This window comes from Pseudophryne corroboree, chromosome 6 (assembly GCF_028390025.1).
Source record: "Pseudophryne corroboree isolate aPseCor3 chromosome 6, aPseCor3.hap2, whole genome shotgun sequence".
In the NCBI taxonomy this organism is placed as follows: domain Eukaryota; kingdom Metazoa; phylum Chordata; class Amphibia; order Anura; family Myobatrachidae; genus Pseudophryne; species Pseudophryne corroboree.
The window spans coordinates 417,324,600-417,351,698 of record NC_086449.1 but is presented as its reverse complement, the minus strand read 5'-3'; the positions used below and the strand labels follow the sequence as shown (position 1 = coordinate 417,351,698).

The following is a 27,099-nucleotide window of genomic DNA, read 5'->3' as shown; positions in this document are numbered from 1 at the left end:
GGCATCTGAATGAGTTTGGGTTCATATTCCTTATTAAAAACTAGGAAGTTAAAAGGTCGCCCTACATAGTATCCCATTGAAGTGACCTGGGGAAGGTGGATAGAGTCCTGACTGAATATAATAAAAATAAATAGCGGTCTTATGTTACAGTGTTGTGCATTTTGAACCAAATAATTTAAATAATGCAAAAGAAATGACCAAACAAGGTATCAGGCCGCCCCTACAGTAGACACAACATTATTTCCCCTCATTTGCAACCCTCAATACATCTCTGCCCCCTTTATGTTGGGACCAGTCTGGATTATGAATGGGAATTGAAAAAAAAAAAAAAATGATTGATGGTTGCAATGATTTTACCTATTTTTACCATTAAAACATTCATTAGGCTTCAGTATTGGTTGCAGAATAATAACTTTGGCACACAAAAAACATCTTAATCAGTTACTAAAGAATAAACATAATATCTTATTCAACTGTACTGCAACAACAACTGGCAGTGGATGGCTGCTCGTCTTCTTCCGGTTCCTCTCACAGCTTTTACCTGAGGGTTGGGTATGAAATGCTGGCGGTCGGGATGCTGTCAGTCACATGACCAAATGCGGCATTCTGGCAGTGAGAATCCTGACACCGGATGGGGGTAAGTATTTTACCCCTCCCTTACCCTAACTCTCCGAGGGTGTCAGTTAGGGCTAACCCTCTGGGTGTGTCAGCTAGGGCTAACACCCCAGTGCCTAACCCTAACCCCCGCTAGTGCCTAACCCTAACACTCCCCCTGGGACGCTAACACTAATCCCCACCCCGATACCTCCGGGATGTCAGCTTTTGGTGTCCCGGTGCCCATCTCCTGAGGGGTGCCGGGTTTTCGGAGTCTGTCACATGACTGCCGGCATCCCGACCGCCAGGATGTGAAACACATCCCTTTGCCTCACACCAAATGGGGCAAGGCCAGGGGGTAGGGCTGCCCGTGAGTCATCATATCTCTTTGTAATTGTGACACATTGACTGACTGACATGACTAATTAGCTTCAGATCAGTAAGTTTATCTCCCCTCCTATGTGTTATGTCTCCGACACACACACAAACACATCAAAAACAGTTGAGGGCCCGGGACCAGCTTCTGTCTGCCGCTTGGAGCTGGGAAGTGAGGACAGCATTATCAGTACAGTGGCCTACCAGTGCACTTATACAGGGGGGCTTACTGTGCCATCCCAGTAAATGGCAGCCCTATGCATGTGCCTCATGTGCCCTAGTGTAAAAGGCATTTTATGCTGTTCTTAAAGAACTTAGGGGTTGATGCAAGAAGCATCGATATGGTACAGAAAGTGGCATCAGCACATGTTATGTGCACTGATACCACTTCTCCTCCATGTATTACAGTGGTGATGTGCTCTACATAACAGGGGCGCCCCTGTCTATATCAGTGCTGCTATCTAAAAGATAGCACGCCGAAATGCACTGACCGGTCCGACACCTGCAGCTATCGATTTTAACAGCTGCAGGTGACGATGCCCATACACCACAGCAAGGACAGCACTGTCCCTGGCTGTGACAGGTGCCACTCTGGGCTACATCTAAAATATTGTGAAACTTGCGAGATCTAGCGCATGCACAGTCTGCTGACCTGGGGGGGAGAGACTCAGTGCATCAGCAATAGGCTGATGCCTGTGGCCTCTTATAGGCATTGCCAGAGCTGGGAGTTTTCACTAGTGCTTCCCACTTCACCTCGGTAAAACAGGTGAAGCGAGAAGAGTGACACCAGCACGATATGTACCTAGAGGTAAATGTATTATACCAGCTCTTATAATGCATGTATAGCACTTCCTGCTTTTCCTCTTTACTGAGGTGAAGCATGACGTAGTAGTGCTGAGATGTATGTACATCTTGGATGCCAGAGCAGGGGTTTGAAAATTGCCTCCTTTGGCGATCAATGCCCGTGCCATACAGCGCATCAGCCTAGTACTGATCCACTATGTCCCAACCCTGGCCAGCTCCAGTGCACATGTGCGAGATCTCGCTACTCATGCAAGATCTGTCATGCAGCCCAGAGCCGGCAGCCACTACAGTCAGGGACAGAGCTGTCCCTCCTTTGGTGTATGGGCAACAACACCTGCAGCTGTCGAAATCGATAGCTGAGGACCACATCGGCATGCAATTTATACTGGCGCTGATAATGACAGGGACCACTGAGCATGCACTACTACAATCTTACATGGGGGAGAAGCGGTATCAGCGCATATAACATGCGCAGATACCACTTCTCTCCCATAATGACAGATAATACCCCTAGGTGCAGGTAATACACCATAATACATTTATGGCGAGGGGTATGTAGAATTTTCCTCAGTTTAAGCTCATACTGTATATGCTTGTTTAGTACGACAAACAGTGGTGCTAGTGGGTGGGTACAGCATACCCTTAAGAACTTAGCCATGGGTACGCAGTACCCACTGCCGTGGGCCGTCGCTCCCTCCCTCCGCTGCTGCTCTCCACGCCGCTGCCGCTTGAGGAGAGGAGAGCGCAGCGTGCGCCTCTCCTGCCCCTCAGTGTCTACCTTCAATTCGGCGCCGAGCCAATCAGAGCTTGCGGACCAGCAGCCAGGGCTCCTGATTGGCTGCCGGACCGTGAGCTTTGATTGGCTCACGGATCAGTGCCTAATTGAAGGTAGACACCCGCACCGCCGCCGGAGACTGAGGAGCAGGAGAGGCGCACACTGCACTCTCCTCCCCTAACACACAGTACAGCAGCAGCGTGGTAAGCAGCATGGGAAGGGGGGCACTGTGAGGGCATGTGTACCTGGCACTGGGGGGGGGGCATATCTGGCACTGCGGGGACATGTGTATCTGGCACTGGGGGCATCTCTGTATCTGGCACTGGGGGCATATCTGGCACTGGGGGCAATGTGTATCTGGCACTGTAAGGCAATGTATATCTGGCACTCTGGGGGCATTTGTGTATCTGGCACTGTGGAACAATGTGTATCTGGCACTGTGGGGCAATGTGTATCTGACACTGTGGGGCAATGTATATCTGGCACTGTGGGGTAATGTATATCTGGCACAGTGAGGCAACGTGTATCTGGCACTATTGGGGTCATATGTGTATCTGCCCCCCATATGTGTATCACATATGGGGGGCAGATACATATGTGTATCACATATGGGGTCATATGTGTATCTGCCCCCCATATGTGTATCCCATTTCCATTAGCCACGCCCCATGTGGCATGTGGTCACACCCATTTTTTGTACACAGTACCTGTAACACATTTTTTCTACTTGCACCACTGCCGACAAAGCGTATGACACAGGTGTCAATTGTTTTCTTTGGGTTTGATGCAATAAATCACACACATACAGTATGTTTATTAGTATAATTGATCACATAGTAACATTTGGTGGTATCCATTATTTTATAACAGTAGTGTTTAATCTTACTACAGGCCGGGTGTCATTTTGTAAAGTAAACATATTCCTTACTCTGATTTAAAATATTTCTTGCAGGACTTCTGTGAATTCTTTATTTTCAGGGAGAACGTTAGAGTCTTGTTGTAGGCAGGGCCAGCGCAGAGAGAGAATGCTTTCTTTATCATCCTGCCTCTGTCTCTGCAATCCTGCCAGCCCCCCACCTCCACGACAGCACCCGGCAAAGATATACCCGCCCCGCACTATGACAGCAAAATGGACTGTTCAGACTGCCACATGCCCCCCTAATCCGTGATTGGGCTCCCGCATATTAATGCCTGCGATTAGGCTCCCGCTCCACCCCTTCTCTCACATCTTGTCACCCGCTCCACCCCCCATCCCCCAGCGATTGGTCTCCCAAATGTTACCCACCCCACCCCTCTCGCGATTGCACAGCTTTAGGTCCTGGGTCCTCCTAACTCAACAGTAGTGCAAGTAGCATTGCAGCTGCCACTAAGCATAAACTTAACTGCACTGTGGAATTTGCTCAGCGGCGTTACAACTCTTCCTAGGGTGGCTGAGAGCGTGACGCTGATGTCGTGAAGTCACGCTTCCTGTCCCTGCGCAAGAGGATCCAGGACTCCCGCTATACGCTCCATACAGCATACCTGCCTGCAGTGATGTCTGTACTCCACTACCCCCGGTCCACATGATGTCTGGGACGCGGCGGCGGAGAGCTCATCAGAGACTCCCCTGCTGTACACACTGCTGGCTGTCTGATGGCAAGCGGCTGAGCCGGTGGACTGGGGAGTTGTTTGGTTGCCATGGCGACCTTAGATCCTGGCAAAGCTTGTCATGTGAGCCCCGGAAATGTGGCTTCCATACATATTTTATTGCTTAACAATGCATGTATGTTCCATGTACAATGTAACACACGATCTGTCTGCGTGTGGGTTTAATGTAGCACAGTGTGCAGCGGTTGTATGCTATGTATGGTCTATGTGGGACCCATGTAAATGTTTGCTCTTTGTGTTACATGCATGTTCTATGTGTGCAGCTGGTGTGTTCTATGTATGTTCTGTGTGGAAAATATGTTACTGTGTCTCTTGGCTTACATACATGCATACTGAGAGACACAGGTTGGGGTAGGCTGAGAGATGCAGGGAGAGAGGGTGCAGCTGAGGATGCAGGTGGGAGATGATGGTGTAGCTTGGAGATGCGGGGAGATGGTGTGGCTGAGAGACAAAGGGGCAGATGGGGATGCTGAAAGATGCATGGGGGGAGATGAGATGATGGTGTGGCTGAGAGACACAGGCAGATGGTGTGGCTGAGAGATGCAGTGAGAAGATGATGTGGTAGAGAGATGCAGTGGGGAGATGATATGGTAGAGAGATGCAGTGGGGAGATGATGTGGTAGAGAAACGCAGTGGGGAGAATGTGTGGCTGTGAGACTCAGTGGGGAGATCGTGTGGTAGAGAGATGCAGTGGGGAGATGGGGATACGGTCAAGATGCCGCCGGCCGGAATCCCGGCGGTCGAAATACCGACGCCGGAATCCCGACCGCCACAATCCCGACATATTCTCCCTCCGTGGGTGTCCACGACACCCATAGAGGGAGAATATAATAGTGTGCCCGCAGCGTGGCGAGGCACCGTGCCCGCAGCGTGGCGAGCGAAGCGAGCCCGCAAGGGGCTGCGTTCCGCTCGCCACCCCTGTCGGGATTGTGTGGTCGGAATTCCGGCGTCGGTATTTCGACCGCCGGGATTCCGGCCGGCGGCATTTAGTACTGATCCCGGGAGATGATGTGGTATAGAGATGCAGTGGGGAGATGATGTGGTAGAGAGACGCAGTGGGGAGATGATGTGGCAGAGAGATGCAGGGGAGAGATGGTATGGCTATAAATAAGTATAAGGGGTAAGCTTAGGGTTGCCACCTCATCATTTTAATTCTGGACACATATTAATTACACAGGTCCTGTGGCTGAATAAAACCAGGCGAAATGGAGTCTTGAAGTCAGCCAGCCACAGAACCTGTGTAATTAATATGTGTCCAAAATTAAAGAGATGAGGTGGCAACCCTAGGAAAGCTATGTGGGTTTTATTATAGGGTAATGGGTTAATCCTGTATGGTTGGCTTAATGTTTTTATTGAGGTTAGGAATTGGTACTTTAGATTACATCGAGCAGATTGAGCATTTTATGGAATATAAATGTAATTAATAATGAAGGGGTATGGTGGGTATGAGGGAGTTAATGATTATGGGTGGTCATTCCGAGTTGTTCGCTCGCTAGCAGTTTTTAGCAGCCGTGCAAACGCATTGTCACCGCCCACTGGGGAGTGTATTTTCGCTTTGCAGAAGTGTGAATGCCTGTGCAGCAAAGCGCCTGCAAATACATTTTGTGCAAAACAAGACCAGCCCTAGACTTATTCTTCGTGTGCATTGATTCGGAGGGTTGGCTTTTGACGTCACATACCCACCCAGCGAACGCCCAGCCACGCCTGCGTTTTCCCAGGCATGCCTGCGTTTTTCTAAGCACTCCCTGAAAACGGTTAGTTGACACCCAGAAATGCCCCTTTCCTGTCAATTTTCTTGCGGGCACCAGTGCGAATGATAACGTTGCTAGAGCTTGTGAAAAACCACAAAGGACTTTGTACCCGTATGTCAAGCGCGCGCATTGCGGTGCATACGCATGCGCAGAAATGCCAATTTTTAGCCTGATCGCTGCACTGCGAACAATGGCAGCTAGCGATCAATTCGGAATGACCCCCATTATTAGCTAATTATGTTGAATGAGGTTGTTGCTGAAGCAGTTAATTAATTTTTAGGAAGATTATTTAGTGATGAGATAAGATGTTCGAGGATCACAAAAATACTCTGCGTATTGTCTGGTGGTCATAAAAATGCTCTCCGTACTGTCTGTAGGTCATAAAAATGCTCTCCGTACTGTCTGGAGGTCATAAAAACGTTCTCCGTACTGTCTGATGATCATAAAAATGCTCTCCGTATTGTCTGGAGGTCATAAAAATGCTCTCTGTATTGCCTGGTGGTCAAAATAATGCTCTTAGATTGGTAGAGACAATTAAATGCAGTTAATATTGTATGGCAGTCACAGTAATGGTCTTATTATCTGACGGTCACTAAAATTCTCTTCATATTGCCTAGTGGTCCCAAAAATGATCTCCTTATTGTGCAGTGGTCACAAAAATGCTCTTAGTATTGTGGGGCAGTTACTAAAAGGCAGCCAGTGTTCTCTGTCGGTCAAGGTAATGTTCTCCGTAATGTCTTGTGTTCACTTAAATTGACACCTTATTGTCTGGCATTAACTTATGTTGTCTGGTGGTCACTAAATCTTTGTGTTGTCTGGTGGTCACTAAAATGCTTTTAGCATTACATGGTAGTCCTGCATTGTAATACATGTTATAGTGTTATTATATATTTATATTGTACATAACTCTAAAAATGAATATAATAATATTTAAAGTAGTCAATTATGTATGTGAGTGATTGGGCAGGAGGGGGGGGAGGTATTTGCGGGAACAGGGGCGTAATTTGGAGCTTTGCCTAGGGTGTCTAGAAACCTAGCACCGGCCCTGGTTGTAGGCTGTATTAAGTGTAAACCACTGGAAATTTCTGATAGATATATATATATATATATATATAGATATATTTATATAGATATATAAACATATATATATATATAGCAAAGTAGAAGAGTACGGCACTCAGAGGACTTCGTTTGAAGCAGCAAGCTGGTTTAAGTATAAAGCTGACAGCGCAGCATTAGTAGGACCTACTAATGCTGCGCTGTCAGCCTTATACTTAAACCAGCTTGCTGCTTCAAACGAAGTCCTCTGAGTGCCGTACTCTTCTACTTTGCTATCAAATTCAATATCTGGCACCTGGGCACCTTTACTGGGTTTTTTTGGATCCTAAGGAGTGCCAGTCCTTGCATTGCTGTATATATATATATATATATATATATATATATATATACACTGCTCAAAAAAATAAAGGGAACACTAAAATAACACATCCTAGATCTGAATGAATGAAATATTCTCATTAAATACTTTGTTCTTTACATAGTTGAATGTGCTGACAACAAAATCACACAAAAATTATCAATGGAAATCAAATTTATTAGCCCATGGAGGTCTGGATTTGGAGTCACCCTCAAAATTAAAGTGGAAAAACACACTACAGGCTGATCCAACTTTGATGTAATGTCCTTAAAACAAGTCAAAATGAGGCTCAGTAGTGTGTGTGGCCTCCAAGTGCCTGCATGACCTCCCTACAACGCCTGGGCATGCTCCTGATGAGGTTGCAGAGGGTCTCCTGAGGGATCTCCTCCCAGACCTGGACTAAAGCATCCGCCAACTCCTGGACAGTCTGTGGTGCAACGTGGCATTGGTGGATGGAGTGAGACATGATGTCCCAGATGTGCTCAATTGGATTCAGGTCTGGGGAACGGGCGGGCCAGTCCATAGCATCAATGCCTTCGTCTTGCAGGAACTGCTGACATACTCCAGCCACATGAGGTCTAGCATTGTCTTGCATTAGGAGGAACCCAGGGCCAACCGCACCAGCATATGGTCTCACAAAGGGTCTGAGGATCTCATATCGGTACCTAATGGCAGTCGGGCTACCTCTGGCGAGCACATGGAGGGGCTGTGCGGCCCCCCAAAGAAATGCCACCCCACACCATTACTGAGCCACTGCCAAACTGGTCATGCTGGAGGATGTTGCAGGCAGCAGAACGTTCTCCTTGGCGTCTCCAGACTCTGTCACGTCTGTCACGTGCTCAGTGAGCACCTGCTTTCATCTGTGAAGAGCACAGGGCGCCAGTAGTGAATTTTCCAATCTTGGTGTTCTCTGGCAAATGCCAAACGTCCTGCATGGTATTGGGCTGTAAGCACAACCCCAACCTGTGGGCGTCGGGCCCTCATACCACCCTCATGGAGTCTGTTTCTGATCGTTTGTGTAGACACATGCACATTTGTGGCTTGCTGGAGGTCATTTTGCAGGGCTCTGGCAGTGCTCCTCCTGTTCCTCCTTGCACAAAGGCGGAGGTAGCGGTCCTGCTGCTGGGTTGTTGCCCTCCTACGGCCTCCTCCACATCTCCTGATGTACTGGCCTGTCTCCTGGTAGCGCCTCCATGCTCTGGACACTACGCTGACAGACACAGCAAACCTTGCCACAGCTCGTATTGCTGTGCCATCCTGGATGAGCTGCACTACCTGAGCCACTTGTGTGGGTTGTAGGGAGGTCATACAGCTACGTGGAGGCCACACACACTACTGAGCCTCATTTTGACTTGTTTTTAGGACATTACATCAAAGTTGGATCAGCCTGTAGTGTGTTTTTCCACTTTAATTTTGAGGGTGACTCCAAATCCAGACCTCCATGGGTTAATAAATTTGATTTCCATTGATAATTTTTGTGTGATTTTGTTGTCAGCACATTCAACTATGTAAAGAACAAAGTATTTAATAAGAATATTTCATTCATTCAGATCTAGGATGTGTTATTTTAGTGTTCCCTTTATTTTTTTGAGCAGTGTATATATATATATATTATATCACTAAGAGCGATATCCAATCAGCAGCGGTTATTTACTGTGACTAATGGATTGGCCGGGAGCTATCCTATTACCCCCTATGTTGGCTCTTATCAGTGATTTTGTTTCTAAACCAAATTCCTGATAACTAAGCATTTTTTCCACGATACATACATAGGTCTGCGGTTTTACGTGGATCCTATATATTTTTGTATGAAAACTGCTCACGGAAAAAAACAAGTTATAATTGGATAGCCCAATAATGACCATTAGGCAAAAATCATGAAAAAAGCCAATTTTCTTAGCTAGAGAAATGACAGCAGCTAATAGGATACCCCCCTAAATTCTAGCTGCAGGTATGTTGAACTGTATGTCAGTGCAGTAACTAGCTATGGGCCAGCGGTGCCTGGCACACAGCGCAAGAGCACGGTGGGCGCAGGACCGCCAGCCGAACCAGCAGGGCTGCGACGCTGAGGACCACTGCTCCCCCTCTCTGGCCACAGTGCTTCCATTAACAGCAGCGCAGCCTATCCGAAGCGCTGCACCCTGCACCCGCCGGCAGCCACTGACAGCCGCTCATCATAGTACTGTCAGCGGCTGAGTGCTGGGCTGTTTGCGCCGGCGGCAACTAATGAGGATGGATTTTAAAAGCCAGCGCCTCTGCCACCGCACTGACTGCAGGGAAGGAGCCGGGGAAGGCGGCGGGCGCTGGGCAGGGTAACACGCGGACCAGGAGCACCTGACGGGCGGGCAGCCGCAATTGAAAGTGCGCCGGCTGTCTTCTGCTGAGGACTCCTGGACTGCTGGATCGTGGATCGTGGCCTCCCCCCAGGCGAGTAGACACACACACACTCACATTCTCTCTCTCTCTCTCTCTCTCTCTCTCACCTCTGCCTGCTTAATGTGTAAAAAGGACTCTGTCTGCCGTAATCTGTAAAAAGGGGGGCGCTGGCTGCCGTAATGTGTAAAAAGGGGGACTGGCTGCCGTAATGTGTAAAAAGGGGGACTGTCTTTACCGTATTGTGTAAAAAGGGGGATGCTGTCTGCCGTAATGTGTAAAAAGGGGGATGCTGTCTGCCGTAATGTGTAAAAAGGGGGATGCTATCTGCCGTAATGTGTAAAAAGGGGACGCTGTCTGCCGTAATGTGTAAAAAGAGGGATGCTGTCTGCCGTAATGTGTAAAGAGGGGACGCTATCTGCCGTAATGTGTAAAATGGGGACACTGTCTGCCGTAATGTGTAAAAGGGGCTCTACCTGGTGTAGTGGCGCTACTGTGTGGCGTAATTTGAATAATGGAGACTACTGTGCACCGTAGTATGAATTGGTATTATTCCCTTCCCTATGAAGCCACGCCCCTAATTTTTTTGCACACGCCTGCGGCGCGCACTACCCATATTTTGCACACCGGAGGTAGGGCGCCAATGCCGTTTCTTGCACACAGCGCTAAAATGCCTAGTTACGGCACTGCTGTATGTAATATGCTTACATACAGTAATAGTCCCCTGACCTCCTTACTTAAAGGGGTCTAGTTCCTGAAAATGTTATGGTTCATATGATTACTACTGATTTCTTACATCGAGAAATGTGACAATAGTCCCAGGGTACTGATGGATTTTCCGTATAGCACCAAGGTCCATGAGCATCATTATCAGGATTTCGGCAGTAGTTTTTTTCAAGTATAGATACATCTGGTTCCTTTAAAGTATGTCTATAATGTAAGGATAGGATACACATTTTCAGTGGGGTAAAAAAGGGTCATGACTGCAATTACATAACCTAAATGTTTTTGAAGAAAGTTCCAGAAGTATAGCCAAAGTACAGTATAGTGACAATAGCAGAACAAGCACACTTATTATGCTGATATTTCCTAAGTTTAACAATATATCATAAATCAGACATACATTACAACTTTTATGCAAATGCATATTTTTAATATGGACTTCTTTTCGCTATTTTTGGGATAGCTTCCTATTTTAATAATCATAAATAATAATAATAACAACATATTTCATTATTAAAACATTCAATAACTTCAATCTACTTTGTTAAGTTTAAGATAATATTAAAAAGATCATTTTTAGTTATGACTAGAAGTAACTAGTCACATACCTTCGTAAGTCAATAATATTTTTCTCCCACATGGCACATGGTTGTCTGAATCGAGTTGTAGATATTGTACCCCTGTAGGTGATGCCATTGCCATAGTAACAGTCTGAAAATACCAAATATATATGTTAAAGCTAAGCAAATCAGAAGCAACGCAGGCTGACAAAACAACCCACCCAGAGGCAAACAGCAGAGACTGTGCGGCAGCAGCTGTCCCAGTGGTTTTTACTTTACACAAAAGGGAGAAAAGCCTTACAACTTAAACCAAACAAGTCTTTGATTGGAAAAGAAGACCAAAAGGCTGAATAAATACACAAATAGATTAAAGTTGTTTTTTATTAACAAGAAAAAAAAAGACATCTGGAAAAAAATCTTTTAAGTACTATTTTTTTTTTATTCTTTTGAAATGTGACCATAGTACAGTCGTATCATAAAGTTGTTGTTTTTTTGTATGCTTTACTACAAGACATTTAAAATTAAGGAATTACATGTTGCAAATTTTCTTGTAAAATGCTATTGATATTACTGTACAAAAACAATACTTGGTGACAGCATCTATTAACTTAGTAATGCCATCAATTTAGTATTCAAGAGAAATACCTATCATTGTAAAAAAAAAAAAAAACATCCACTAATTCAAGGTATTAAGATAAATGAAGTAGTGCTGGATTACCAAATAGGGCGAGGTAGGCACCTGCCTATGCGGCCTGCGACAGTGGATCAAAATAATATTGATTTGATCTTGAAAGAAAATTACAATCAAGCTTTTTTAGATTGTTTCCATAAGACACAAAAAATTAATCAACTCAAAGAAACAAAAACTTTACATTAAAGACTCAATAGAGAAAATACTGTTTTAATGTAATGTACCCATTAACAACTTAAAGTGCATATATCATAGACATCAGATTCACATTACAGTTTCCAGATAGATCATAGACGGTTGGTTTGTAAAATTAAAAACGTATTTCTGGAGATAATTTGCCAGGGGGGCCCCGACATTTCGACTGCTTAGGGGCCTTCTCAGGGTTTACTCTGGCACTGATCTAAAGCCAACTCTGATTTCCCTGGTTGCTTTTAATATTCTTATTATTTATAAGAGGGAGTACATTGCAGTTGTTACAGTTTTTTTTGTCCATAGAAGATTTATATATAGATTATACATATTAAAAATGTTTCTCTGCACTTTTCCCTTTGCTAAATTTGAAGAACTGACAATTTAGGTTTTCTCTGGCTAAAATGCTGAAAAAAACCTTTCTTTTTAGTTTATTTTAAATAGACCTTGTCACTACCTAATCCTAACCCCCTTGTATCTTAACCCTAACCCTCACTCTAGTGCCTAAACCTAACAACACAACTCACCCCTACACACACACACACACACACACACACACACACACACACACACACACCCTACAGCCTATTAAAGGAGACAGTGGGTCTGATAGTATAGTTGGTGTACACACCCACACAGTACTGGTTACAGCTCCTCCCCTTCTCCATATAGACCCTTGAACGTTTTCAGCCCCAGGCCCATGCGGCCCTTAATCCTGCTCTGGGTTCATGTGTGCATTATATAAAGATGCAGCAGTATATACTGCTGTAACATTGGTGAGTTTTTATCAGAGATGTGTGGAAACGGTGGGACCTGCCATAGACTTTATATTCCAGAGTTTTGACTATAAAAATAATAAGAATAATACAAAGAAGATATTTCTAATATATTCTTTGTATGTTTTATATACTTTATATAATAATAAAAACTCTGGCGTATACGTTAGTATGACAGGAAAGGCTCTGCCTCACCTTACCGCACTTTACTGGCTCACTCTCTAATACCAGTATATGTCTCACTGACCCACCAGTATCCCCAAAATGGGTGTTTCCCTCCAAATGAAAACTGTGCAAACTGCACTCTCATACACTCATAAATAATTGTAATAACTGACCTACACATTGCAAAATAGATCACCAAAAATCCTATTTCTTTTTATGACTTTTATATGTGAGAGATGAAATCTGTAAAACAGTGTACTAGTTGTATGAAAAAAATATATATAGTAATTATTGTATATTTGTTAACCTCCTGGACACAACAAAACAACTGCTGATTGCTTCCTTCTATTGCTCTTCTGGATCATAAATCATTTCACATTGTCAAATGCATCACAATCACACACACAACTCATGCTTGTCATTCTGTCTGTGACCTCTCTCACACTCATACCTTTTAGGCCTCAGGAATATTAGTCACTGTGATCTTTTTACAATAGTAACAGTTACTTTTTCTCAGATTATAAATTCATTACATGTCTACTACTATATAATATTTGTCAAGTGCATGCCTTTGTTTTTGAGGTCACATGTACATGAAACATGTTAACTTTACACATGTCCAATTACTACCTCTTGTACGCTATTATGCATTAGGCAGGTATTCAGTTAGTGCCGTTTATTCCCCTAGGCAACAAAACTGTACTTTATTGCAATTTTTTTGCCCTATGTAATAGCAGGGCCATTTTTTTGCCTAGGCGAAACATTAAGCAGGAGCAAAAAACACGTGAATCGGTGAATCCACATGTTTTCGCACCTGCTCTGGCGAAAACATAGTCCGTTTTAGACAATTTTGAGGCATTTTTTTTTAGAGATGTGCACCGGAAATTTTTCGGGTTTTGTGTTTTGGTTGTGGATTCAGTTCCGCGGCCGTGTTTTGGATTCGGACGCAAAACCTCCCTGAAATTTTTTTGTCGGATTCGGGTGTGTTTTGGATTCGGGTGTTTTTTTTCAAAAACCCCTCAAAAAACAGCTTAAATCATAGAATTTGGGGGTAGTTTTTATCCCATAGTATTATTAACCTCAATAACCATAATTTCCACTCATTTCCAGTCTATTCTGAACACCTTACACCTCACAATATTATTTTTAGTCCTAAAATTTGCACCGAGGTCGCTGGATGTCTAAGCTAAGCGACCGAAGTGGGCGGCACAAACACCTGGCCCATCTAGACGTGGCACTGCAGTGTCAGAGAGGATGGCACTAAAAAAAATTTGCCCCAAACATCACATGATGCAGAGATAACTAAAAAAAATAAAAAAGAGGTGCAAGATGGAATTGTCCTTGGGCCCTCCTACCCACCCTTACGTTGTAAAAACAGGACATGCACACTTTAACAAACCCATCATTTCAGCCACAGGGTCTGCCACATGACTGTGGCTGAAATGACTGGATGGTTTGGGCCCCCACCAAAAAAGAAGCAATCAATTTCTCCTTGCACAAACTGGCTCTACAGAGGCAAGATGTCCACCTCCTCCTCATCGTACGATTCATCACCCCTTTCACTGTGTACATCCCCCTCCTCACAGAGTATTAATTCGTCCTCACTGGAATCCACCATCTCAGGTCCCTGTGTACTTTCTGGAGGCAATTGCTGGTGAATGTCTCCACGGAGGAATTGATTATAATTCATTTTGATGAAGATCATCTTGTCCACATTTTCTAGAAGTAACCTCAAACTTAGAAAGCGCTAAGCTCTTGTGTGTGTCAGCTGTGCAGCTCCTTAAAATTACACCTCCTTTCAATTGTGCACTGCTGCTTTCAATAATGGGTTTGTTGAGTTCCAATAATTTAAATATAAATCAAGGAAAAAAGTTGAAAGCGCTGTCCACAATTAAAGAGTTTTTTATTTGATTAAAAATTATAAAATCACTATTCACATATATCTTTATCAATACTGATCTAAAGGTTTAGACATTGAAACATATTACAAACCATAGCTGTTTTCCAGTGGTACCTATTAGTGAAACAGTATAAACACAGTGGGTAACTACTGTTCTTAGTACAATCCCTTAATTGGTGTGGTCTGTCGGGCTGGTTTGCTCCTGCGGTATCTGTCAGCGGCTGCGCTGGTCCACATACACAAGGGACACTCTTGACACGTTTCTCAGCCGTATGTCTATGGCTGTTTCCTCAGAAGACCTGAGGAAACAGCCATAGACATACGGCTGAGAAACGCGTCAAGAGTGTCCCTTGTGTATGTGGACCTTATTGTGAAAACAGTCTTGATCTCCCCCCTGTCGGCAAGACACCTGGCAAAATCTCGGGAGCTGTGCAGGCAGCGCGCAGCCGCTGACAGATACCGCAGGAGCAAACCAGCCCGACAGACCACACCACCGCAAGTTTTCTGTGGTACTGTCCTGGGAGAGGCGGTCCGCGAGAGTCTCGGTGCAGGAGAAGCAGCCGGATGCTGCCTAAGACACCCACGGACGCCCGGCGGGAGCAGTAGCCGACAAGAACAGGGGTGAGATCAGTCGTGCATGCGGCCTCCATTTATTGATTAAAGAACTCACGAATGATCTGTGGAGCATGCTTAATAAATAGGAGTCCTACTATATAAGTAACTATATCACCAGACGGGGACGCCCGTCAGAACGGCAATCTATTCAGTATCAATAGCCGCCAATTAAGGGATTGTACTAAGAACAGTAGTTACTCTATCTCCTAAATTTGACATTGCGTGCTCTCAATCTGTGGCTTTGGATGTATTATTGTCCCAGCGGGAGGAGATATATAATTCAGATTTGTGGTGAACATATCTCTCCAGATATGTCTGGGACTGTCAGCATATAACCCTTCCAATTACGTTTATAGGAGGCTGCTCAAAGGAGTGAACCATCAAAAAGGAATAAACACTGAGGGGATTAGTATATGACATCTAATACAATTGTTTAATCAGATGCAGAGTGTGTCAATTTAATGCAAGTTACCCACTGTGTTTATACTGTTTCACTAATAGGTACCACTGGAAAACAGCTATGGTTTGTAATATGTTTCAATGTCTAAACCTTTAGATCAGTATTGATAAAGATATATGTGAATAGTGATTTTATAATTTTTAATCAAATAAAAAAACTCTTTAATTGTGGACAGCGCTTTCAACTTTTTTCCTTGTTTTCTAGAAGTAACCTCGTACGCCGATTGCTGACAAGGTGACCGGCTGCACTAAACACTCTTTCGGAGTACACACTGGAGGGGGGGGGGCAACTTAGGTAAAATAAAGCCAGTTTCTGCAAGGGCCTCCAAATTGCCTCTTTTTCCTGCCAGTGTACGTACGGACTGTCTGACGTGCCTACTTGGATGCGGTCACTCATATAATCCTCCACCATTCTTTCAATGGTGACAGAATCATATGCAGTGACAGTAGATGACATGTCAGTAATCATTGGCAGGTCCTTCAGTCCGGACCAGATGTCAGCACTCGCTCCAGAGTGCCCTGCATCACCGCCAGCGGGTGGGCTCGGAATTCTTAGCTTTTTCCTCGCAGCCCCAGTTGCGGGAGAATGTGAAGGAGGAGCTGTTGATGGGTCACGTTCCGCTTGACTTGACAAGTGTCTCACCAGCAGGTCTTTGAACATGTGCAGACTTGTGTCTGCCAGAGAGATACAATGTAGACTTTAAACCTAGGATCGAGCACTGAGGCCAAAATGTAGTGCTCTGATTTCAACAGATTGACCACCCGTGAATCCTGGTTAAGCGAATTAAGGGCTCCATCCACAAGTCCCACATGCCTTGCGGAATCGCTCCGTTTTAGCTCCTCCTTCAATCTCTCCAGCTGCTTCTGCAAAAGCCTGATGAGGGGAATGACCTGACTCAGGCTGGCAGTGTCTGAACTTACTTCACGTGTGGCAAGTTCAAAGGGTTGCAGAACCTTGCACAACGTTGAAATCATTCAGGTGCATTCCCCCTCCTTTGTCTATATCGTAGGCAGATGTATAGGCTTGAATGGCCTTTTGCTGCTCCTCCATCCTCTGAAGCATATAGAGGGTTGAATTCCACCTCGTTACCACCTCTTGCTTCAGATGATGGCGGGGCAGGTTCAGGAGTGTTTGCTGGTGCTTCAGTCTTCGGCATGCGTTGGCTGAATGCCGAAAGTGGCCCGCAATTCTTCGGGCCACCGACCGCATCTCTTGCACGCCCCTGTCGTTTTTTAAATAATTCTGCACCACCAAATTCAATGTATGTGCAAAACATGGGACGTGCTGGAATTTGCCCACATGTAATGCATGCACAATATTGGTGACGTTGTCCGATGTCACAAATCCCCAGGAGAGTCCAATTGGAGTAAGCCATTCTGCGATGATGTTCCTCAGTTTCCGTAAGAGGTTGTCAGCTGTGTGCCTCTTATGGAAAGTGGTGATACAAAGCGTAGCCTGCCTAGGAACGAGTTGGCGTTTGCGAGATGCTGCTACTAGTGCCGCCGCTGCTGTTCTTGCTGCGGGAGGCAATACATCTAACCAGTGGGCTGTCACAGTCATATAGTCCTGAGTCTGCCCTGCTCCACTTGTCCACATGTCTGTGGTTAAGTGGACATTGGGTACAACTGCATTTTTTAGAACACTGGTGACTCTTTTTCTGAGGTCTGTGTACATTCTCGGTATCGCCTGCCTAGAGAAGTGGAACCTAGATGGTATTTGGTACTGGGGACACAGTACCTCAAGCAATTCTCTAATTCCATGTGAATTAACGGTGGATACCGGACACACGTTTAACACCAACAGCTGCCAAGACCTGAGTTATCCGCTTTGCAGCAGGATGACTGCTGTGATATTTCATCTTCCTCGCAAAGGATTGTTGGACAGTCAATTGCTTACTGGAAGTAGTACAAGTGGTCTTCCGACTTCCCATCTGGGATGACAATCGACTCCCAGCAGCAACAACAGCAGCGCCAGCAGCAGTAGGCGTTACACTCAAGGATCCATCGGAGGAATCCCAGTTAGGAGAGGACTCGTCAGACTTGCCAGTGACATGGCCTGCAGGACTATTGGCATTCCTGTCTATGGAGGAAATTGACACTGAGGGAGTTGGTGGTGTGTTTTGCAGGAGCTTGGGTACAAGAGGAAGGGATTTAGTTGTCAGTGGACTGCTTCCGCTGTCACCCAAAGTTTTTGAACTTGTCAATGACTTCTGATGAATGCGCTCCAGGTGACGTATAAGGGAGGATGTTCCTAGGTGGTTAACATCCTTACCCCTACTTATTACAGCTTGAAAAAGGCAACACATGGCTTGATACCTGTTGTCCGCATTTCTGGTAAAATAATTCCACACCGAAGAGGTGATTTTTTTGTAATTTGACCAGGCATGTCAATGGCCATATTCATCCCACGGACAACAGGTGTCTCCCCGGGTGCCTGACTTAAACAAACCACCTCACCATCAGAATCCTTCTTGTCAATTTCCTCCTCAGCGCCAGCAACACCCATATCCTCATCCTGGTGTACTTCAACAGCGACATCTTCAATTTGACTATCAGGAACTGGACTGTGGGTGCTCCTTCCAGCACTTGCAGGGTGCGTGCAAATGGTGGAAGGCACCACCTCTTCCCGTCCAGTGTTGGGAAGGTCAGGCATTGCAACCGACACAATTGGACTCTCCTTTGGGATTTGTGATTTAGAAGAACGCACAGTTCTTTGCTGTGCTTTTGCCATCTTAACTCTTTTCAGTTTTCTAGCGGGAGGATGAGTGCTTCCATCCTCATGTGAAGCTGAACCACTAGCCTTGAACATAGGCCAGGGCCTCAGCCGTTCCTTGCCACTCCGTGTCGTAAATGGCACATTGGCAAGTTTACGCTTCTCCTCAGACGCTTTTAATTTAGATTTTTGGGTCATTTTACTGAACGTTAGTTTTTTGGATTTTACATGCTCTCTACTATGACATTGGGCATCGGCCTTGCAGATGACGTTGATGGCATTTCATCATCTCGGCCATGACTAGTGGCAGCAGCTTCAGCACGAGGTGGAAGTTGATCTTGATCTTTCCCTATTTTACCCTCCACATTTTTGTTCTCCATTTTTTAATGTGTGGAATTATATGCCAGTAATATATCAATAGCAATGGCCTACTGTACTGTACTATATATGTATACTGCTGGTCACCAAAATGCTGCACTGTCCTACTATATACTGCTCACAATAATGCAGCACAGAGATAATATACTTGACACAGAGCTGCAAGATACAGCAATGGCCTACTGTACTGTACTATATATATGTATACTGCTGGTCACCAAAATGCTGCACTGTCCTACTGTATACTGCTCACAATAATGCAGCACTGAGATAGTATACTTGACACAGAGCTGCAAGATACGGCAATGGCCTACTATCCTACTGCTGGTCACCAAAATGCAGCACTGTACTTCTATATACTGTTCACAATAATGCAGCACAGAGATAGTAAACTTGACACAGAGCTGCAAGATACAGCAATGGCCTACTGTACTGTACTATATGTATACTGCTGGTCACCAAAATGCTGCACTGAACAGAGATCGTATACTTGACACAGAGCTGCAAGATACAGCAATGGCCTACTGTACTGTACTATATATGTATACTGCTGGTCACCAAAATGCTGCACTGTCCTACTATATACTGCTAACAATAATGCAGCACAGAGATAGTATACTTGACACAGAGCTGCAAGATACAGCAATGGCCTACTGTACTGTACTATATATGTATACTGCTGGTCACCAAAATGCTGCACTGTCCTGCTATATACTGCTCACAATAATGCAGCACAGAGATAGTATACTTGACACAGAGCTGCAAGATACAGTAATGGCCTACTGTACTGTACTATATGTATACTGCTGGTCACCAAAATGCTGCACTGCACAGAGATAGTATACTTGACACAGAGCTGCAAGATACAGCAATGGCCTACTGTACTGTATTATATATGTATACTGCTGGTCATCAAAATGCTGCACTGTCCTACTATATACTGCTCACAATAATGCAGCACAGAGATAGTATACTTGACACAGAGCTGCAAGATACAGCAATGGCCTACTGTACTGTACTATATGTATACTGCTGGTCATCAAAATGCTGCACTGCACTGAGATAGTATACTTGACACAGAGCTGCAAGATACAGCAATGGCCTACTGTACTGTACTATATATGTATACTGCTGGTCACCAAAATGCTGCACTGTCCTACTATATACTGCTCACAATAATGCAGCACAGAGATAGTATACTTGACACAGAGCTGCAAGATACAGCAATAGCCTACTGTGCTGTACTATATATGTATACTGCTGGTCACCAAAATGCTGCACTGTCCTACTATATAATGCTCACAATAATGCAGCACAGAGATAGTATACTTGACACAGAGCTGCAAGATACAGCAATGGCCTACTGTACTGTACTATATATGTATACTGCTGGTCACCAAAATGCTGCACTGTTGTACATATATACTGCTCACAATAATGCAGCACAGAGATAGTATACTTGACACAGAGCTGCAAGATACAGCAATGGCCTACTGTACTATATATGTATACTGCTGGTCACCAAAATGCTGCACTGTCCTACTATATACTGCTCACAATAATGCAGCACAGAGATTGTATACTTGACACAGAGCTGCAAAATACAGCAATGGCCTACTGTACTGTACTACTATAATTATATACTGGTGGTCCCCAGTCCCCACAATGCAGCACACTGAGCACAGATATTTGCAGCACACTGAGCACAGATATGGAGCATTTTTGAGGCAGAGAACGTAGATATTTTCAGCACACTGAGCACAGATATTTGCAGCACACTGAGCACAGATATTTGCTGCACATTGAGCACAGATTACGGAGCTTTTCAGGGAGAGAATGCAGCCACGCCCTCTCCGTTCAATCTCCAATGCACGAGTGAAAATGGCGGCGACACGTGGCTCTTTATATAGAATACGAATCTCGCGAGAATAAGACAGCGGGATGATGATGTTCGGGCGCGTTCGGGTTAACTGAGCAAGGCGGGAAGATCCGAGGCTGCCACGGAACCGTGTAAAATAGGTGAAGTTTGTGGGGGGGGGGTTCGGATCTTGGAGAACCGATCCCGCTCATCTCTAATTTTTTTCCAATGCCTTTTCACTAAAAAAAAGAAGTGAAAATGCTTTGGCGAAGATGCCTTAATAACCACCAAAAACGGCCAGCAATTGAATACGCAGGGGGTACATTTGATAGCTCAGATAGTTTGTTAGTAAATACATTGGGGACACAGCTGTCAACTTTGTTGCCTCAAAGCACTGGGGTCACGGGTTTGATTCCAACCAAAGAGATGTGTGTGTGGAGTTTGTATGATCCCCTTCATATTTGCATGGGTAATTTGGTTTCTTTCCACAATCCAAAAACATACTTTTTGAATGGATTGTAAACTCGACTGGGGCAGGGACTGATGTGAATGACTAAACATTCTCTGTAAAGTGCTGCATTATATAAGTACACTATATAACTAATAAATAATTGTTAATACCACAAACCTTCCATGTTGTTCTGATAATTTACCTTGATGATTGGAAGCTTCACATTTTGGAATTTGTGAGCAATGACCAATTCGAATATTTGGATCTGTAGTGAAGCACCACGGAGATTCCGAACCATCAGGATTTCGGCAATAATTTTCACTCAGATCTCTGCAAGAAATTTAAAATACATAACTAATTAATTTCTAATTGCATTATTGTATTTTATTTATATTGCACCTCAAGAGTCATGTAGTGCTGCACATAAAGGACAGAACAATGACAATGAACTAGACTATTATACTTGCAACAAATAAATTATTATTATTATTAAACACTTCAAAACATAGGTGGTCATTCCGAGTTGATCGCAGCAGCAATTTTGTTAGCAGTTGGGCAAAACCATGGCCCTCATTCCGAGTCGTTCGCTCGGAAAATTTCATCGCATCGCAGCGATTTTCCGCTTAGTGCGCATGCGCAATGTCCGCACTGCGACTGCGCCAAGTAAGTTTGCTATGAAAATAGTATTTTTACTCACTGCTTTTTCATCGCTCCGGCGATCGTAGTGTGATTGACAGGAAATGGGTGTTACTGGGCGGAAACTTGCCGTTTTAAGGGCGTGTGGGAAAAAACGCTACCGTTTCCGGAAAAAACGCGGGAGTGGCTGGAGAAACGGGGGAGTGTCTGGGCGAACGCTGGGTGTGTTTGTGACGTCAAACCAGGAACGACAAGCACTGAACTGATCGCAGATGCCGAGTAAGTCTGGAGCTACTCTGAAACTGCTAAGAAGTGTGCTAATCGCAATATTGCGAATACATCGTTCGCAATTTTAAGATGCTAAGATACACTCCCAGTAGGCGTAGGCTTAGCGTGAGCAACTCTGCTAAAATCGCCTTGCGAGCGAACAACTCGGAATGAGGGCCCATGTGTACTGCAGGAGGGGCAGATATAACATGTGCAGAGAGAGTTAGATTTGGGTGGGTTATTGTGTTTCTGTGCAGGGTAAATACTGGCTGCTTTATTCTTATGCTGCAATCTAGATTCCAGTTTGAATACAGTGCACCCCACCCAAATCTAACTCTCTCTGCACAAACTGGAATCTAAATTGCAGCATAAGAATAAAGCAGCCAGTATTTACCCTGCACAGAAACAAAATAACCCACCCAAATCTAACTCTCTCTGCAAATGTTATATCTGCCCCCCCCTGCAGTGCACATGGTTTTGCCCAATTGCTAACAAATTTGCTGCTGCGATCAACTCAGAATTACCCCCATTATTACTACATTATTGGAGACATTTACTAAGCAGTGATAAGAGCGGAGAAGTGAGCCAGTGGAGAAGTTGCCCCATTAACCAATCAGCAGCACTGTATAATTTTATAGTATGCAAATTATAGATGTTACTTCAGTGCTGATTGGTTGCCATGGGCAACTTCTCCACTGGCTCACTTCTCCACTCTTATCACTGCTTAGTAAATGTCCCCCTAAGGACATTAAATACATGAGTATTTTCACCTGGAGAAATTGTTTATAAACAGCATTCTAACATAGTCTAGTAAATTGCAAGGCCAGCCCTGACAGGTGCTGAAAGAATGCTGCTCATAGTTGATCTATGAGGCACTTAATGTTACCTACAGTACAATATAAGTAGAAGAATGGACAAACTGAATGATTTGTTTGACAGATTATTTCTTCACCAAATTCAGACTGTTAGTGGGGATGACCCTAAACAATATAGATAAAGTATTAGATTTTACACTCTGTAGCATAGACTTCAAAGGTGAACTTGAGAATCTATTTTATGGGGATTTTTTCAGATGCTGTAAAATCAGCCTAAGGCCCTGTTTATGCAGTATTTATCATGCTAGACTATGTGTTAGCCCATGGGTGAGTAGACTACTATCTCTTCACATGAATCATAGGTCAGTATACCCAGGTACAATATAAGATAGACTCAGCAGATCAATAGCAAAGTACAGTATGTCTGGCTTTTTGAGTTATTGATTCAGACAGCATTTTCTAAATAATAATAAAGGTGTACTAATGTTTCTGCAGATGAATCAATGATTTCTTTTTAAAACTATTCTACTAAATATTTTTAAACATTTGCCTGCAAAATGTCACAGTTTTTCTGCAGAATTTGGTATTAAGTGTACAGCGTCTCACACCACACACCACACAACAGAATGAACTGACCATTGTTGTATTAAGTCTATGCATAGACTATATATTCTGCTGTAGGGATGGCCATAGACCATCGATGATTTGAAAATCATTGATAGTCAATGACCAATGGTAACTACTTTTACCATTGAAGGGGGAGAACCAGATGGTTTCCAGCCATCGATGTTACAGAGCAACCAAATATATATTTATTTCAAAGGTGTCGGGACACGGAGACTAGCTCCACCTCCTGACACCCATGGAGTCCCGTCCCCCAGTTCTAATTGTCCCACAGCTTGTGATACACTAAAGCAGATATGGTCATATATAAAGCAGATATGGTCATCAATGGTTCCCTTCCAGATGGTTTCACATCATCAAGTTTATCCATCAATGGTACTATCGATGGTATCCATCAATGGATACCTCACTTATGACCATCCCTATTCTGCTGTATGCTAAAAACGTACAAGTATAGTACATTGCAGGAAAGCATTGTGCACAATAGCAAAGCTCATGTAGACCTCAGAGATTGTACTACACACCTCTGCAAAAGGACTGCTTTGCCACAAAACTCAATGTTTGAGTGTTTGAAGTGTCTCAGCAACATCTTTTACATCTGTAATTCCTATGCTGTGCTGTGTTAGCTGCGCATTCACACATGGGTGAATCTAGTGCTTTAAAGCTGGATAAATACTGCTTGTGTTAACAGGCCTAACTCGTTTCTAGGTGATATGTTTATTTAAAACACAAGTGGGTGTATCTTACAGGGTACATAATTATACATAATTGAGAACATAACTGTTTCTAAAACAGCACACGAAAATGTTGTAGAACAATGTTACATGCCAGAGAATAATAATTGTTCATTTGTTTCAAATCAACATGCTAGAACTTTATATTAAAGTTAAGTAGATGTGCTCTGCATGATATACATACAGAGTCGACTTATTTATAAAGACAGAGAGACAATATACTGTATTCTACAAAATGGTGATAGGGTAAGAAATTTGTGTGATATAAAAAATACATAACTGTCTGCACATCAGAATCTCTTCATCATTTTAATGATTTCTTGTATGACAACAGCTAGCTCCATTCAGACACAAAGAAACTGAACGCTGTCCAGGAAAATAGATGCTTCCAAATCTGAACTTATATTTTAATAAGGATAGACCCATTAAAGTGAAATTGTTACACCCACATAAATCATTCCTAAACATCAAATGCAGATTTTTTTATTCATGTTTTTAAGTATTTTGGCAATAAGCCTTTCTTTCTAAACATATAGAATGCCTGTTAAATCTGTCTCCTCCAACTCGTTCCTAGGGAATGCCTTTGGCATTAATCAGGAAATGCCATCAGGAAAAATAGACAGATTGAGAATGCAGATAATTTTAGCAGTAAGTATATCCGGTGCAAATATTGATATGTAGAAGACAGTGTCTTTATAGAAGAGGAATGTTCTTATAAATTATTAGCTATTTTGCTGTAAAAGTGCGATACAGATTTTGCATCTCATCTGGCAAGGACAAATTTCACATGTTCTTACAAAGGGGATGAAGTCAGGATCCAGACAGTCACAATCATGACAGCGGAAGCCTCATAGTCGTTAATGTTGATGGTAAGTATTAGGGTTACAGTTAGGATTAGGCACTGGGGGGGGGAATTAGGCTGCGGGAGTGGATGTTTGGGGTTAGACTGCAGGAGGGCAAGGTTAAGGTTAGGCAGGGCCGTTTCTTGGGGCAGGCGAGCAGTGCAACCGCACTGGGCGCCCGCCGCGGCACTAACTGTGGCTCCCTGCTTCCCCCTCCTATTTCTCCCCGAGTAACACGCTCGGGGGGCGGAGTTTCACGGAATGACGCGGTTACGTCGTTTCGTCACGATGCAACCCCGTCACTCCGCGAAACTCCCCCCCCCCCGAGCGGAGTACAGAGGGGGATCCAAGTTAGGAAGAGGGAAAGGCCGCCGCGAGGAGCGACTGGTGAGGCGGGCCGAAGAGCGGTAATCGCCTCTGTAAGTATTCTCTCTCTCTCAATGTGTAAAATGGGGACACCTGCCGTAATGTGTGAAATGGATACTCTTGCCTGCCGTAGTGCGGGGATTTAATGTATCAAGGGCATTGCGGTGTGTGGCATAATATGGTGCAGGGGGCATTACTGTGTGGTGCTTAATATGGTAGAATTTTTTTTCCTGTGGTGGTCGTGATCTGTTGGAGCAGGGTCAAAAACTGGATTGTGAGGTAGTCTTTTCAGACAAGGCCATGCCCATTTAAATGAGGCCACACCCATTTAGATGAGGACACGCCCCCTTTCCGTGTGCGCGCACAAGTTTTTTTTTTATCTAGGTGCGTGGGGGGGGCACATTTTTTTATGTCATGGGGGTGCGCATTTGTAAATCTCGCACTGGGAGCCAAATTGGCTAGAAACAGCCCTGAGGTTAGGCTGCAGTAGGGGATGGAAAGGGTTAGGGTTAGGCTTAGAATTTTCCTTGAATACTGTCGGTATTCTGACAATCTGGATTCCACTGTCAGGATCCTGACCACTGGTATTTCATAATCAACCATTACACAGGGCGACTCTCTGTCCATTTGTCTTGCAATCCATTAATAACAATTAATTTATTCAATAACAGACATAACACCAAGAAGTGGAGAGACTATTGTCACAGCCATTTATTAAAAATCTTGCATTTAAAACTTAATAGAAGGGGAACACGAGGAAACAAACTGTTCCATTGGCCCATATATACTGTTCTAGATAACCCAAAATCCAAGGGCCATGTTTACAGATCCCAAGAAACTAAGCACCTGATGCCCCATCTTGGTGACAATCTGAAACCAAGATACAGTATCAGAAACCAAAAAATGTGGGCCACGATCCAGAAAATTTCCCCCAAATATATCTGCCCAGTGCCACTAAAAATCAATGGAAGTCCTCACTTTGACCACTACAAAGACGCAATTCCACACCATAAATTAGCTTCTGCCCCAAATCCACCCAATCACACCATCCACTGCTTTCCGGTGCCTTATGTTATAATTACCTCATCATTCCCAAGTAATCACAAACTTTCTTATTCACATTTTTGAGGCTTCTGTTGTTTTGAGCATTTTGTTTACTGTCTTATTATTGTTATCAGCCGGCACTAGGCAGAAGCTGAGCATCACAAGGACACTCAGGTCAGCTTTAAAGTGACTAGGCAGAAGCTGAGCCCCTGGGGTGATGCCATTTTCTAGGCTACAGGGGGACAATTCCGGCATGCTGCATGCAGCGATGGTGCCACCCCCTAGGCCTTACACCTGTGGATAAGTTGTCCTGTCAACAATAATGTTTTAATTCTTCCTCCATGGTTTACTTTAATACAAGTCTATCATACAACCATGCATTGCATGGAAGACTGTTTAAGTGGAGGCACCAGACGTATACATTTTATATATCTATATATATATATATATATATATATATATATATATACACACACTGTATATGGGGTATTATAAACAAAGGATTACTAGGATACTATAGCCTGCAGTGTCTGTTTTGTTTAGGTAATCAAAACAAT

At 44.0% G+C, this 27,099-nt stretch overlaps 1 protein-coding gene across 1 annotated transcript in view; it reads right to left on the bottom strand.

Annotated features, from left to right (window-relative positions):
• The window catches only part of HGF (hepatocyte growth factor), a 209,260-nt gene that overhangs the window by 51,582 nt on the left and 130,579 nt on the right, over positions 1 to 27,099 (bottom strand). The window contains exons 9-11 of the mRNA XM_063926946.1: positions 21,417 to 21,544; positions 11,068 to 11,170; positions 10,533 to 10,666 (exon numbers count right to left, since the gene is read on the bottom strand). Coding sequence (XP_063783016.1) covers positions 10,533 to 10,666; positions 11,068 to 11,170; positions 21,417 to 21,544 — 365 coding nt within the window. The remainder of the gene's footprint in view (positions 1 to 10,532; positions 10,667 to 11,067; positions 11,171 to 21,416; positions 21,545 to 27,099) is intronic.